At 41.6% G+C, this 15,672-nt stretch overlaps 2 protein-coding genes across 2 annotated transcripts in view; both read right to left on the bottom strand.

Annotated features, from left to right (window-relative positions):
• Nucleotides 1-1,296, bottom strand: part of hoxb3a (homeobox B3a) — a 113,250-nt gene extending 111,954 nt beyond the window's left edge. Inside the window, exon 1 of the mRNA XM_050068223.1 lies at nt 564-1,296. The gene's annotated coding sequence lies outside the window, so the exon portion shown is untranslated. The remainder of the gene's footprint in view (nt 1-563) is intronic.
• A 3,064-nt stretch (nt 1,297-4,360) lies between these two features.
• hoxb7a (homeobox B7a) lies at nt 4,361-14,948 on the bottom strand. The gene is made up of 2 exons (XM_050068247.1): nt 14,289-14,948; nt 4,361-8,052 (listed from the first exon to the last, which is right to left on the bottom strand). Exons 1-2 carry the CDS (start codon nt 14,845-14,847, stop codon nt 7,775-7,777), a joined length of 837 nt encoding a protein of 278 aa, XP_049924204.1. The 5' UTR covers nt 14,848-14,948; the 3' UTR covers nt 4,361-7,774.
• Between the last annotated feature and the right edge of the window lie 724 nt (nt 14,949-15,672).

Here is a 15,672-nt window from a genome sequence, read left to right as displayed (position 1 = left end):
CACACACACCACGAGAACAAAAGACAGTTCAGAAACACAGAGAGGTAGAGGGGCCACATTTTACCTGCTGAAGACGTGACATAAGAAACAACCGGTAAGCTGCACAACAAGCTCTCTTTACTTTCAAAATAAAATACTTGATTTAAAATAATGACCTGACGAATCCAGTACACCTGCTCTCACATGGAAGCCAGCCTCACACCTTTGTATATATCTGCCCCTTCCCCACGTTCACAGTGAACGGCTCGGGGCAAAAAGATGTGAGCTAATCTTCCGGATCACAAACAGCCGAGTTTTAACCGATGGATGGCTCTTCCGTAGCTAATCCCACCACTTAGAGAGCCAATTCATCTGGAGAGTTCATCATGGAGCCTAATCCAGCCAGGAAACGCTTTAATCTGAGATGGAAAAGTAACACCTCATTTATAAGGTTAATGTGTAAACCAGAAGCAGCAGAATCACGCAAAGCACTGCACTTTGACTTATTTTGCTCCTTTAACAATGCGCATGCAGCAGCGCGCGCAGGGGCTGCCGGAGGAGGAACGTGCATGAATGGCTCTTACCGTTTGTTGATAATCCGTCACGAGAGCCCCACACACCTGCAGATCACTTCGGCGTCCCGCGTGCAGGCAGCCAGGCACCCCGGAATGGCACGAGGCAGCCCTACCGTGTGTAGACCGGATGGATGGATGATAATTGGATGGAGGGGTGGAGGCGCGAGGAGGTGAGGATGAGGAGGACGAGGAACTGGAGGAGGGGGGTGCGTTCCCCGTTGTCATCCAGTAGTCAAAACATCGCCGTCATCTTCATCACCGCCCCTATCATCGCTATCATCATCCTCGCGGTGACAAGTGAGAAACTGAATAAAATGTTAAATTAAAATTAGAAATAAAAATAACTGGGTCATCTCCGGGTTGGTTTTTCCAGGTTTGGGATCGCGGCTCGGCCCCTCGCCTCATCACAGCGGAACTGTCCCCATCTCGGTCCGCCGATTTAGCGTAGACAGCACGAGACCAGACGGAGCGCGGAGCCATAGCGGAGGAGGAAGAGCAGGAGAAGGAGGGGGAGGGGGCGGGTTGTTGTCAACGTGCCGGTTTCCTCAGTCACAACTAGTATTCTCATTAACTAGTCCGTTTAATTATAGCCGGGCGTTAATTTCCTCGCGGTTGCCCGGCTCCGCGCGGCGCCTCGCGAGCCCCGGGAAGAGCAAGGGAGGAGAGGCGGCTGTTCGGGCCGGAGCGGAGTGCAGCAGCAATATAGCCACTTGGGAAATCATAAAAAGTTCATGTTCACGTTAAGCGCGTCCACATGACCAGCCCGTCGGCCAATCCCCGCGCGCGGCCACTCATAAACTTGTATCACAAAGTTGTAAATTTTCATAAAACAACAAGGAATTTATTGCATTTCTTCATGGAGTGCTGTTAGAGGGGAGCTGCTCCTTCTCTTTCTACCATTCTCTCCGCCGCCATTTTCTTCTTCTTCTGCCCCTCTTAAGAACAACAAGCAAGCAGCTCTCACAGCACTGAGAAGGAACTGAGTATTTGGTTCTGTTTTCTTCCTTTTATCCCTTTAAAAACTATGTGTTTGTGCTGTGTTGGTTCGTGCGCCATACACTGCTTTATTTATCTACTGATGTTGGGTATGTGAATGAACCACATCAGAGATTTGTTCAGAATGATAAATTGTATTCAAATGCATTTTTATCAACAGTAAAATCCAAAGTTTAAACAAATAACTCACGTGATTTAAAGGACAGATAGTCAGATAGGACATTATAACAAAAGGTGTCACAGCTTGGCAGGGCGAATGGAGAATACACATTGCACCATGTCCACTTTTGTTTAATCACCTTTATGTAACATTTCGGTGTGAGAGTGAGTAAACATCAGCAGTGTCTCATCAGACGGCCAAAGCCAACAGACAGATGCAGCAAAAATAAGATGGTGAAGCCTGGCTGTCTGGGTGGCTGCACCATAACGCACGAAAACAACGGCGATCACTGCTGTGCTGGCAAAATATCATTTTTACGGTAACATGAGATTCTCATTAACCACCTATGTTTATATGAAGACTTATTATTTTAATAAATTATTGGTAGGCTCCAGAGGGAAGGAGCTAAATTTATGACGTGGGCGCCCATGCTCCCTGTTTGTATCTACCAAGCTGCAGGGGGTGAAGCTGTGCACCGTTGTAAGTGAGCTAGGTGAATTTTGGCCCCATGGCGATTTGCAGGCTCAACAACAGCACCACCTGAGTGGTGGTGTGGCCCTGAAAAGCCGTGCGTAGAAGCGGTTTCGCAATGCGGCAACGCGTCACAGTTTTAACGGCCTGCAGGCCCGGAGCCGCAGGATGCTCAGAGACGAAAACACACCGCAGTGATCTTTTTTGCCCCAAATCTTGTTTTACAACTGTGAAAAGCAGCCGGATGCGGTCAGAGGACGCATTTGCTTCAAAGGAGAGATGAGAGGACACATCTGAATAGCCAGAAGCTAAATTTTAATGACTAATATTTGAAGGGGGATCGGTTTCCTCTGCTCGACTCACGAGTTAAATACTTGAATACATTTGTTTATTACATCGTCCCCCATTGCTAACAAGCCTCGGTTAATGGGCGACTGAAGACACTTTTTCAATACTATTCATTCGGTCTGCATAACCAACATGCATCTTGGTCAGACGGTTTATCTCACCTCCAAAACTCACTTAAACCACCAAAACAATTCACACATGTCGCAAAATAAGCTATTTCTACCACAACACTGGAAACTGTTTTACTCAGAAAGCATACACACTGAACCAAAAAATATCAACTGGGAGCTATACAGAAATGACCAACTTTTATCTTCAAAGCTTGAATGATTTTTCACATAAAGCGGTGTTTAGAAATAGCACATTTTCACTTTATGGTCTGAAGTATATATATATAACAAGAACGAATCAGAAACGCAGCAATTCGCTGCAACAGTCATCAGTCTGTATTTATCTTTGCATATAGGGAAAAACAAAAGAGTTGAGACAAAAATCAAAATCCAGAATCCCATAAAACCCCATCGACAACATATAGTCAATAGTATAATCACCCATACTGTGCAGTACTACGAGGGTTCCAGTCCTCCCTTTCTCCTGCATTTGGCCACGATTTCTCACCTAAATCACATCTTGTGTCTCCACCTGTGATGGAATGATTATTATTATTTTATTATTATTATTATTTTTAAATATTTAGTTAATATTTCTATGTATGTCAACATGGCTACTGCAACGGGCATTTGCCATCGTTTTGTTTTGAATGTGTTTGTAACAGTATCAAAAATCAGTGTGAAAGCATTTGAAAAATCTGCTGCAAATATTTGTTGCTATGCGTCAGAAAAGAGTTCATGGATTTTGGAATGTGTGGTCATTAAATGTATTTTGTGTGAACGCAATAAAAAACAATTCACAGTTTGGTCCACATAGACTTCTGTTTCACTGACTGTGTGAAAAGTTTCGTCAATGTGAATTCAGTTTTGACCAATCCATGTTAGCAATCGTAAAAATAAAACTGTATTATTGTCCTTCCACAGGAACCTGAGGCCAAACGCCTCCTGAATTTTAAAGAAGCTACAGATGCCACCGCCTTCTTGCAGCACAATTCCATAAACAATTCGTGTTTATGCTACAATAAGAGCGTGTCGTTCAGAACTCGTCCAAAGAGATATTTTCACAGCTATATTGTTTTTTTTTTCTCAGAAACGCTGGGATGCCAAATCCAAAACATAAGCCAATTAAAATGCTGCAGAAGATCCAGTTTCGCCACCGAGGAGACCCACATACCACTGCAATGCACCGGGTCAGCTGGTTCCTGTGTTACCTGGTTCCTTCAGTCCCCGCGCATCACTGTCTCCTTCTCTCAGTAAAGCAATGTACAGTTACAGATTGGAAATTACTGAAATAATCTACCCAAACTGCTCACGACAGGGCTAGAGAAAAGACACAGGCACACTCGTGACTAAACTAACGCAAGGCAGTCAAAATCACTGTTCAGCGCAGACAGACTTCACATTCAGAACTCATCAAATTTAAACCCAGGAAACTTGATGAAACTTTCAGTGACCCACATGTGACCTTTCCGGACTGCACGTTGTCTGGTTCGCAGTAGACGCGGATCCATCGCTTCCTATATTTAAATGTCCCGAGTTAAAAATTAACAGAAACCAAAGCAGCAGCACAGGAGGCACTTTCTGTTGGTTTCTTTGTATGTCTGTTGCTTTTATTGGGGTTTCCGGCCTTTTCATGGACGTAATAAAGACACCAGGACCTGCTATAACATCCCCCCACACACCACCGCCTTCCACCAGTTTATGTGGTCTTTTTGGTTTCTACAGGCAGCCGAGGACTTCCAGAGGCAACCCTGAGACATTTCGTTTGGATTTGGTGAGAGCTTTTGCAGCTCAAATGGAGCAGACCTGGATCTTTCAGCACGCAGAGCTTCCTCAGGTAAAACGCGGGGAAACTGCCCGCAGCTCGGGAGTTTGTAATGAAGGAGCTGGGAGGTGTGAAGGTGTCTGTCGGTCTGGAGATAGTAGCCTACAGTAGGCTACTTGGTTTAAAGCACAAGAAGAGAGGGATCTTCAAAGATAATGAATGAATCAATGAAATGTTAAAAATTCCCTTCACTAGAAGTCAGGCAACCTTCTGTTTTTTTTTTTTAATTTATGTATTTATAGTTTCCACAGGAACATTTCATAAAAGGAGACTTCGTTCTCTGACAGAAATCAGTTCCTTTACCTTATCTCCGCCAGGTTGGCCAGGAGAACATTTTCAGACTATACTGATTTAGATTTTTCTGTATCGATTATGAAATTGGTGATAGAAAACAAAATGTCATGTGCTGGTACAGTTCACAGCAGTGGGGTAATATGCCAGTGTACTAACTTATGAAATTTGGCATTATATCCATTTTGTGTAACCTATTCAGACACTTAAGCCCAGATATAGCATTTTATTTACGCAGTCTTCGTCACAACATGTTCATCGTTCGATTATTTCACAACGCGCTACCTGACGAAATAAATACAGACACGTATATGAGAGAAAATAAAAAAATAACGTAATGTGTAATCAGTCCAACAAAAATATGTTTTGGTATGTTTAACCGCATCTCATTGTCGTCATCGTGAGCTTTCATTTAAAAATAATAATATAAATATCCATATTCTTATGATTTGAGTACCAGATAACATGATTAAAGGATTATACCTTCATTTTCATTTTTCACTGTTAAACATTTAGTCACCCACCCATGTGATGTACATGTTAAACAGTCTGCAGTGCAGCTGGAATATTTAATCCAAAACTCGCAGATGAGATCTTGTTTATAATTTATAGGTCATATATGTAGTTTTTCGTTTTTATTTATTTATTTTAAGGTGGGGATTGGAGCCCATACTCTGAGTGCATCACTGCTAAATAAGGCTCCAAGTGTAAATACTGAAACTTTGAATGTTATCTTGCCATTATCTGTAACAGTGGGGGGTAAAAGCCTGTTAATATATTCAAACCTGTAAACAAGGTGAGGATGTTTCAAGAGCACATTGGCACTCATTACTGTGGTTTATAATCTGTGAAACTCATGATTACACTCTCAAGTCAAAGTGAGGATGGTTAGAACTTAATAATGCTCCTGCTGCAGTCTGTGTGTGTGTGTGTGTGTGTGTGCAAAAGTCTCTTTTCTGATGGGAGAGCATTTCAGTAGAATCTGGCATATCAAGTAACAAAACATTTTAAATTGTGAAGAGAAACCGTTGGAGTTCAGAGTGCCAAACTTGTCAGAAAGGTCCACATGTGGGCATTTCAATTTAAGTTTGACATTACATTGTTTTTTTTTTGTTGTTTTTTTTCTCCAACATGTGCAACACAAATAACATTTTTATGTAAAACACACAACATTTTTGGATGTTGCTTTGGCATTTTTTATCAGGCATATTTACATGTAAAAATCAAACATCTGTCACAAATTGTATTCACATTTGTATTTGTACATGTGATTTCTTTGTATATCTATATAAATGTCCTCTGGTCAGAGAGGGTGATCCAAACTGAGATATCCCACATCTGTTGGATATGTCATGAATAAAATGTATGCCACATCTATTCTAGGAATTTGACAATAATCCAAACATGAATTTGCTGTTTTGCCTCATTCTTTCCAACACTGGCTGAAAGATGGAAACTAAATGTAAGTGGAGCATTGCCAGATTAACTAAGTGCTCCCATAGTTATTGTCTCAGACATTTAATGATGACTTGTTCTAAACTGTCTATATTCTGTTTCTTTTTTTTTTTTGAAAGTGGCTGTAGTCTTATTATTTCTATGTTTTATTTTCCAACAAAACTATGAAGATCCTAAAAGCTGCTATCTAAAAGTATTCCATGAAAGGGATACGAACAGACAAAACACATTCCAGTTAAAGTTTTTTTTAATTATTATTTACATGTGCATTATAATGTGAACATGTACTGTGTCTAAGGCAACATGAAAACACAGGAGCAAATAAAGAAACTAAAGACAAATAGCACTTATTTAAGCATATAATTATTCCAAGAGAAAGCTAGAATACAAAAGCTAGACCTCATGTACAAACAAACACACAACAAACAAGAAGTCATTGGCTGACTATTGTCAAACATTCCCCTCCATTTAACTCAGTGTACTCTCTTGCACACAATGTTTACCTTTGGGTTAGCAGCGTTATCACTGAATATAAACAAACAGAGACATTATCAAACCCATATTCTTGCTTAAAACACTGAGACAACCTGGTGACAGTCAGAGCTGTAGCGACTATTGAGCACACAGAGGTCATATTTTCAGGCTGATTTAGATATTTGTGTGATTTGGAACAGTTTTACGTATAAAATTAAATAAATGAGGAGGGGTTTTTCACAAAAATTATACACCACAACATGTAAAAACCCATTCAGAATATAATGGAGATCGTATTTACAGAAAATACAATAAAATTATTCAATTAATGATAAAAAAAAGTGACAATTTGTGATTGCTTTGAATACTGAGTGGAGCACAGTGGTAATATTCCAGTAGGCTTAACCCTAAAATCAAATTCCACACTGCTACTGTAGGCATGGCTAACACTGATGTTCAGCTTTGTACCCACAGGAACCAGAAGTGCTGCTGTTTCATTCTATTCTGTCCCCCTCTGCTGCAGATCAGATGGGTGCGGTGTTATCACGTCATACGGACACTACTGTATGAGGACCTCCAGCCTTCAACAAGAGAGGAAGGGTTATGTGGTGCAATAGAGCGGGGTCTTTAAGAGGAGCCTAATACTTCATATCAGCATCAATACATTTCAGTTATTTCTATTTTATTAATGGAAAAAATTGAAAGAAATTTATTTAAAGCAAAAGCCTGACTTCTGTCCCCGTTCTGATAAGGAGCTAAACACTAGCTTTATGAGCAGCTCTAAAATCTGTTGTTTACACGGTGGAAGTTGGTGGTTTAACCACTTGAGCTAATCTACTTTTCGTTAGCCTGAGCTAAATGTATCTAACTGTAAACTCTACAGTGAAATAATGAGATTGGTGTAAGTTGCGCATAGATTGCTCATAGCAATGCCTGTAATTTAAAATGTTTCTTTGCAGGATGATGACCTGACTGCAAGGCAAAAATCACTTCTTTATTTCTTTTATCTCTACATCACTATAGTAAAAATGTAATTCGAGAAATAAGAGTTGAAAAAGCAGCTGTATGCTTAAAATGTCCAATCGAGTCATCACTCCTCCTCCTCCTCCTCCTCCTCCTCCTCCTCTTCTTCTTCATATTCAGCCGTCGGTAAACCAGCTGTTGGAGAGCCGCTCTCCTTGTTCTCCTTCTTCCACTTCATCCTCCGGTTCTGGAACCAGATCTTGATCTGCCGCTCCGTGAGGCAGAGCGCGTGCGCGACCTCTATCCTCCGCCGCCGCGTGAGGTACCGGTTGAAGTGGAACTCCTTCTCCAGCTCGAGCGTCTGGTGACGCGTGTACGTCTGCCGCCCGCGCCTCCTGTCTGCACCTGCACAGACAAGAACACATCTGTCTCCCTGCTCAGATAAAGTCATGTGTTACAGAGTAATCATGAATGCTGTAGGCTAACTAGAAACTAGAAATTTCGTTTGGGTGAAATAAAGAAAATTTCACAAATATCTAAGCTTTGACTTATCTATGCTTCTTCAGTATTCAGTTCAGTATTTTGATTCAAGATACATCTTTCATTTTTGTTCGAAAGATAAAAGAAATGATAGCTATGACAAAAAAATGTCCATGGTAAGTATAATTTTAAGTCAAATTTCTTATATAATAAGTTTAAAGGTGTGACTCACTGAGTAAAAAATAATAAGATAACAAAATGCAGTCATCACTCAGCTGAATCAGGTGCCTTTCAGCTTCAGGACAGAAAACTTGCACAGGACAAAAAGGGACTGGAGCACAGTGATTCATTTAATTTGCAGTTTGCACTATAAAAGGCTACAACTGAATTTATGTGTCTTTTTTTCCTTGATATTGACATAGCATTTTGACTTTTAACTTAAAGGTTTAATAAGTAATAGAAATTACAGCTGTTTACGGGAAGCTTTGCTGCCACTAATGGATTATTTGACTTACATGCTACTATTGAAACAATCCATCATTAAAGGTTTACTTTGACTCTGTTGTTAATGGCAGTTTTCATTACATTAATATATATATACATACATATATATATATATATACATATATATATATATATATTTATCTCAGTTTCATCACTGGCATTATCAAAACCTGGCAGCATTTGCTTTGAATGCATCCATGTTTGCAAACATTTTGAAATTATTTTTTGAAAGAAGCTTCTATAATGTCTCTATCAATAACTTTCATCTTTGAAACAACTTTCCAAATTGAATTAATAAATAAATTCTTTTAACCTCTTAAAACCTGCTTGTATCTTTGCATCCACTAGTCCAAGGTCTTAGGTTGTGTTTCAACATTGGGGAGGACACATATGAAAGGTGAAACTTTGGGACTCTCTCCCTGGAAATTTTGAGCATCAAACCCTTAATTTCCTGCATTGTGGTGAGATTTGCAACATTACGGACCTTTTCTGCATCAATTTATGGTGGAAATGTCTTTAATTTTATTAAAATAAAAGTCATCTGCTACATTTGTGTTTTTACTGGGATGGGGCAATGTCCATGTTCAAAATATTGTGGGGGATGTGTCCACTGGTAGCCACTTATTGCCACCTCTACTTCCTGACAAACACATTGACTTGTGGCTCTGTAAACACTGAAGAGTAGTTACTCAATGATGTGGTTTAACTGTTGGTTCAGCTGCTGTCTGTCTGGGCCAGTGTTCAATATTTACTTCAGTGTTTAGACTTAAAGAAGATGTTTGGGTCAATTAAATAATTAAAGGAAGTGAATTAAAGGGGGAAAAGAGTAAAAATCTGACTTTCATCGTGCTCTGTAGGGACTTCCAGTAGTTGTTTCTCTGAGTGAATACGTTCAGCAGAAATAGACCCATAATCGAGATAAGAACATGCTGAGAGTCAGGCTGCTACAGCAGGCATGGTAGGACCATCACTAATCTGATTCACAGGAAAACAAATCCATGTGAAATGTGCATGAGTCAGTGCTGAGTAAGACCACAGAAACCATGGTGACCTTCTCTCTTCATGAGGTCATGCAACGCCTGAAGGTTAAGGAGAAACTGGGTCACATTTTCACAGCTCAGAGGTCGGCTGCCGGCCACATAAATGTCCAAACTCACTTCCTCTGTAGAGTTCCCTGAATAGAAAACTCCTCTGAGGAATCTCTGGGATTCAGATGAGTTGGTGCAATATGTGTAGAGATGCCAGTGGGGATAAAGGTTTGAGTTTTGAATGCTACTGTTAAGCTGTTAAATTTAAGCGTTTTTAAAATTGATTTCTTTTGAGAGAGAAAAAACAAAAACAGAAACCCTCAAACTCTTTACAAAACAGATAAAGGGTACCTTTCTGGTTTCTGGTTTGTACATTTCTGCTGTTCTCCTGTGGAATCTCTAAACAGACCCTGGCTCACACTGCAATAAAATGCAACGATCAGCCTGTAAAAACTCAGCCTGGGCTTTGTGGCTGTCTGTGCCTGCTTTAACAGCATTAGCTGGTGTTTAGTGAAGCCTCATAAATGAGTGATGGAAGATTTTCTGTTGAAATCCTCACCGGACCAGACAGTGAGCAGAAGAGAGGAGCAACACAGGTATAAACACAGGAAATACAGAATGATGATGTGATGGACAACTTTCACTCTAAATGTTTTTACTTTTTTATTTAGTACAGCCCATCAGCTGAGCTCTAAAACTATGAGATAAAATGTTTTTTTGTTTTTTTTTTTCTTATCAGAGGAATGGTTCACCACATTTTTGCAGCACGGACACTTTCCCCTGCGTCTAGTATAAATCTTTTGGACATAAAGTCTCAGCCTCCAACTGTCTGTTTTCTGGGTGTAAATGAGTTGAAGAAAGAAAATGGATTTACTCTGATATTGATTTTCAAGCTTCTCATGCAGACACAGGCTGGGCTGTAATATGGCACTGCAGGCAACAGCTTTATTACACTCACTGCAAGACTGCTGCTCTTATATGACCAGGCATGGAGCTGCTACAGGGGACACTGAGGTCATGTCCTCTGTATTTTTTTCCTGGGATTTTGAGGTTTAAACAACCAAGGGGGAATTTACACTCTGTTTTCACAGGGAGGGTATTTTACAGGCTCTGGAGAGAATAGACATGTTTTGACACTTTTTAAAATCATAAATTTCACCAAGTTTACCATATAAAGGACCTCTGATTCATAACAGATAACATCACACAAGAAGTCTATGAAATATGGCTTTGAAACATAATCTCATGTTAGCAAATGAAGTGCAGAAAATATCATGCATATATTATAACTTCAGATATATAAATCAAAAATGGGGAGGGCTGGGGATGGGGGGACTTTGCCTCATGACTGCAGTATTTCTAAATTCTGCTTGTTTTGGACCTTTAATGTACTGAACAGCTAACAGTTCAGTGTGTATGTAACGTGTTAAGAATGATAAAACACTTTGAACAATGTCAGAGGATGATAACTTTTATATGTGAATTTTTTTACTTCATATTTTTTTCTATCATTCTCTCTCCCTGTCTCTCTCCCTTACAAACACACACACACACACACACACACACATACAGAGTTGATCAAATGTTGCGTGCTGAATTTCATTTTCCAAATCCCTCAATATCGTTTTGGAGATAGTTGCAAATTATAGCAAAATACATATCAGAGGAAAATCCATCTATTTATTTATTGTATTCTTATTTATTTTGCAAGACATTTACACATTTACATTTTCCCCTTTTGGCTCGTCCATTTGATGACATTATATTACTTATTTTAATTTCAAGTGCTTATTTGTGTTTATCTTATTTATTTCTTAGGCATATTTATGTAATATGATGAATATGTGTCTGTACAAATAATGAAATAAAAAACAATCATAGAGCTTTTTTTTTGGCCCTGTCTATGTCTACTAATTTGAGAAGAGAGTAGCGGAGAAAAAATAATACTTTCAATATAATATATTTACAAACATATACTGTATTCTTCTCTATGTTACCATAGCATTAAAGATGTCTGGCACAGGAAACGCCAGAGTACCGATAAAAATCCCATGATCCTCTAAAATAAGTGTAGGCCTATTTAAATAGAGCACTCATCACCTGCTGTTCTTCAAAAGCTTGAATTACATTTCTGTCCACACAGTCATGTTTCTCTACCGTGTGTGTTCCTGCTCACGTGATTTTGTCTGCAACGCCTCTTCGTGTGTTCGTCTGCGTGTATCTGTGTGCGCGCCACAGCTTATCGATGGCAGCGGTCAGTATGTGTGGGTGACTGAGTGTCAACAGCGTGGAAGTGTGTGTGATTGAGTATGTCTGTGTGCGAGTGTGTGCTTATCTGTGTGCTACTCTCATTTTGCTCCCTATCGAGGTGATATGTTAAAGTGTGTGTGTGTGTGTGTGTGTGTGTGTGTGTGTGTGTGTGTGTGATTTTCTGCTCTCGTGCTGTCGGCGGTGATTTGTTCGCGCTCTAGCTGGCGTTGGAATTCTCTGCAATCAACAACTAGAATGAACTGTATTGTGCTCTCCATTTCTCACACACACAAATACACTTAGAAAACGAGTGGTGAATCAGTGTGTTTATATACGTGCACACGCGCGTCCCACTGACAGCCCGAGCGCCTGCTTTAATAAGCGTTCATGCGGTTTTTTCGCCGCTGTTAACGGGAACATCCGGGACTTCTCCCTCCAATCATCTTGGACTGGACGGGAATCGAATCTAAATTAAAATCTATAAATTCATTACACAGGCTGGCTTGTTTGACCCCACCACAGCCCCTCCCTCCACACACACACACAAACACACACACACACACACACACACACCACACACACACACACACACACACACACACACACGAAAAAACACACGGGCTATGTCTCGCATTTCCTGTTTTCGTGTACTACTTGTTCTCCTGAACTTTCTATTTCATTGTGATGCCAGGAATAAATCTAAATATTGCAAATATAGTTTTCTCTTTTTTTAACCTCAACTCAGAAGTGGTTTTCCTTATAGGTCATGGAGATGTATATTTTTTTCACTGTCGTTTATTGCATTTATATAATATTGCATATTAGGTGTTGTCGTCTCCACTCTGGCCTTTCAAAACAAAAAAAGACCCAAAACCAATTTGTTTGACTTTATGAGCCTGAAAGGCAAGCAGATTAAATACTTTTAATTTCATGATGCCACTTTCCTTTTTCACTCTCCTTATCACACAGTATTCAGATTGAAAAGAACTCATAAACATGGCTTTACGCACACACACGCGCGCACACACACACACACACACACACACACACGGCAGAGGGACAGGAGGATGTTACAGTAAGGTGATGGTAATATGTAAATGAGGAAGTCTGTGGCGACGAGGAAAAGCTATCCAGCAGTCAGGAGGCTTCTATGAGCAGGGACCAAATTTCTCTGAACATAATTTCCGAGTGAGCTTGGCTGAGCTCTGGAGTCTGTGTGTGTGTGTGTGTGTGTGTGTGTGTGTGTGTGTGTGTGTGTGGTAGTTCTGTTAAAGCAACGAACATTGTAACACTGAAATATTTTACCTGACTATCTGTAAAAGTTGAGTGAATAGATCGTATTTCCACAAGAGCCATATTTACGCACATACTTTAAGTCCAACGTGCCATTAAAAATACGAGCGCACACAAAGGCTCCACTCACTGAGTTACTTATAAAGCGCGCGCAAGTTTTAACAAGCTTTCTTGTCTCCTTTTTGTCTCCACGTTGCCGTGTTTGGGGACATCTCCCTCACTTTTACGCACGTTTTACGCACAAACACTCTCACCATATTTCCCGGTTTTTACGCACTACCATTCAGTATTTTAACGCAAACATACAAATGCTCTTTGTGCTGTGTGTTTGTTGTTGTTCGAGACTCCGAGGCCCCGCACCTATTCAGCATCCAGCCTGCTGCTGTCTCACAATGCCGCTTTTACAATCGGGGGAAAGGGCAGGCATTCAAAGATCAAACCCATCTGCTAATTTATAGTGTTTATAGTATTAGCGGATTGTGGTGACAGTACAATAGCACAATAGGCTTTCAGTGGGCCAGATAGTACTGACAGAGAAACACAAGACTATCAGGGCGGAGAGGCTGAGCTGAGCTGAGCCAAGCACTGAATATGAGCGATAACAGTGAGCACCGGGAGAGGAAAAAGAGTTTGTTTGGAGGTTTTTTCACTTTCAAACAATTTGGGATATTTGGGACTCCAGGCACCCTTGCTCTCTCCTACCCCTTTCTTAAATACAATACTAATGAATATTCACCAAGTCTTAAATTATGGTTTTATGGAGGTCGCAGAGCCATAAAAGATCTGCAAAGAGAGGGAGAGGGGTTGTAAAAAAGTGACAGAGAGAAAGAGACAGAAAGGCATAGTTCAGCCACTGGCAGTGGCCGCTGCGCAACCGGGCCAACAGTTTAAAGAGCGTTTAACGTAATTATTGGGTCGAACAAATCCCCCCGCCCCGACACACACACACACACACCACCACCACCCCCTGTCGTCACGTCCTCCTACCGCTCCTCCTTCCAACTCACCTGTGAAGCCCCGCAAATTATCACATCACCTCTCATATCTTTTCCACCCCCACCCCCATCACCTCTTCTCTCTCCTCACCTGAGCTTCTCATCCAGGGGTAAATCCGTAGTTCCTTGTCGTCCAACTGCTGCTGCTCTGGCCAACTCTGCCTCCTGCAGGCCGGCTCAGGGAGTCTGGTCAGTGAGCACAGCTGAGGCCGACCGGGGAACCGCTCCACGGTGCATCCCTGCGGAGAGGAGCTCAGCGACCCGTCTCCCGGCACGCTACATGCCCCCCCTGCGCGAACTTGGGCGGGGTTGAAAGGTTGCGAACAGGGCTGAATTCTCCCGCTACAGCGGTTCAGTCCCGAAAGAGACAAACAGAACGCTGAGGAAGAAGAGGAGAGGGCAAAAGAGGAGGAGGAAGGAGATGAAGAAACCGAGGAGGGAGGGAGAGGGAGCTCCTCACCGCCTCTCTCACTGGAGACATGGAGGTGATATCCGCTGGACACGAGTGCGCACGAAGAAGACACGACAGGAGCAGCAGAGGAAGTCGGGAAGGAATAAGTTGAAGAATCTCTGAAGATAAGAGCGGAGCGGCTCGCAGCGGTTTGTTGGTATTTGGAAAACAGCGCGTTGGTGAAGTCCAGCGTATTCATAATTTGGCGCCGGTGATTTGTAGGCCCGGGGCGCTTTAATGCCGACTTTTTACGAGGCACCGTGAATTATCGGCAGGGCATTACTGTCTAGATTTACACAAAAATTCACCCCACCCCACTCTTCTCTTCCCCTCCCTCTGCTTCGCGGACCACGTGACCTCGGGTCCATGTGATGTCAGGATGCCCAATGGCCGACGGGGGTTTCCCTCAGGGATGCAATATTATCATGGTAGAAATTAGCTGCAACACAGAGGGAGTGACCACACACACACGCACACACACAATACAGCCAGTACAGCACAACAACACGATCTATATTAAACAATCAATACGCAGCAGCTTGGAACGTGTCCACTAATCACCAAGCGCATGTAGAGCTGGAAAACAAAACGGCTGAGGCTGACAAACATCCAACTCAAATTTAAATCTTTACTGTGTGTTTGCTGGGTTGGAAGCGAAAAGCGGAAAACACTAGATGTGATATTGATTGGACTCGGAATGGAATGGCTCTAGGCGCGTGCGTAAAGTTGCCGAGGAGCCTAAAAGAGAAGATGGATTTCCTCTGTTTTCCACAAACGTCGTCTTATCCCAAACTCGTACTTTTTAGAGACCACACATGCAGAAGAAAGGGTCCCACACAGCAGAACAAAACAGGCTGTTGTTTGCTCCAGAGTTGCCTACAGAGTGCCGCTGCTGACTGGTGACTGCAGGCAGAGTAATAGATGAAAACGGTATAAACAGCATTAGAGAAAAGAGGGACGTTTAGGGAAGCAGTCAGACGTGTCACTTTGAAAATCATTCTGCAATAACGCTCACAATGAAAGA

Source organism: Epinephelus moara, chromosome 18, assembly GCF_006386435.1.
Source record: "Epinephelus moara isolate mb chromosome 18, YSFRI_EMoa_1.0, whole genome shotgun sequence".
NCBI classification, from domain to species: domain Eukaryota; kingdom Metazoa; phylum Chordata; class Actinopteri; order Perciformes; family Serranidae; genus Epinephelus; species Epinephelus moara.
Note: the sequence above shows the minus strand (reverse complement) of the source record. Positions and strands in the feature narration are given on the sequence as shown.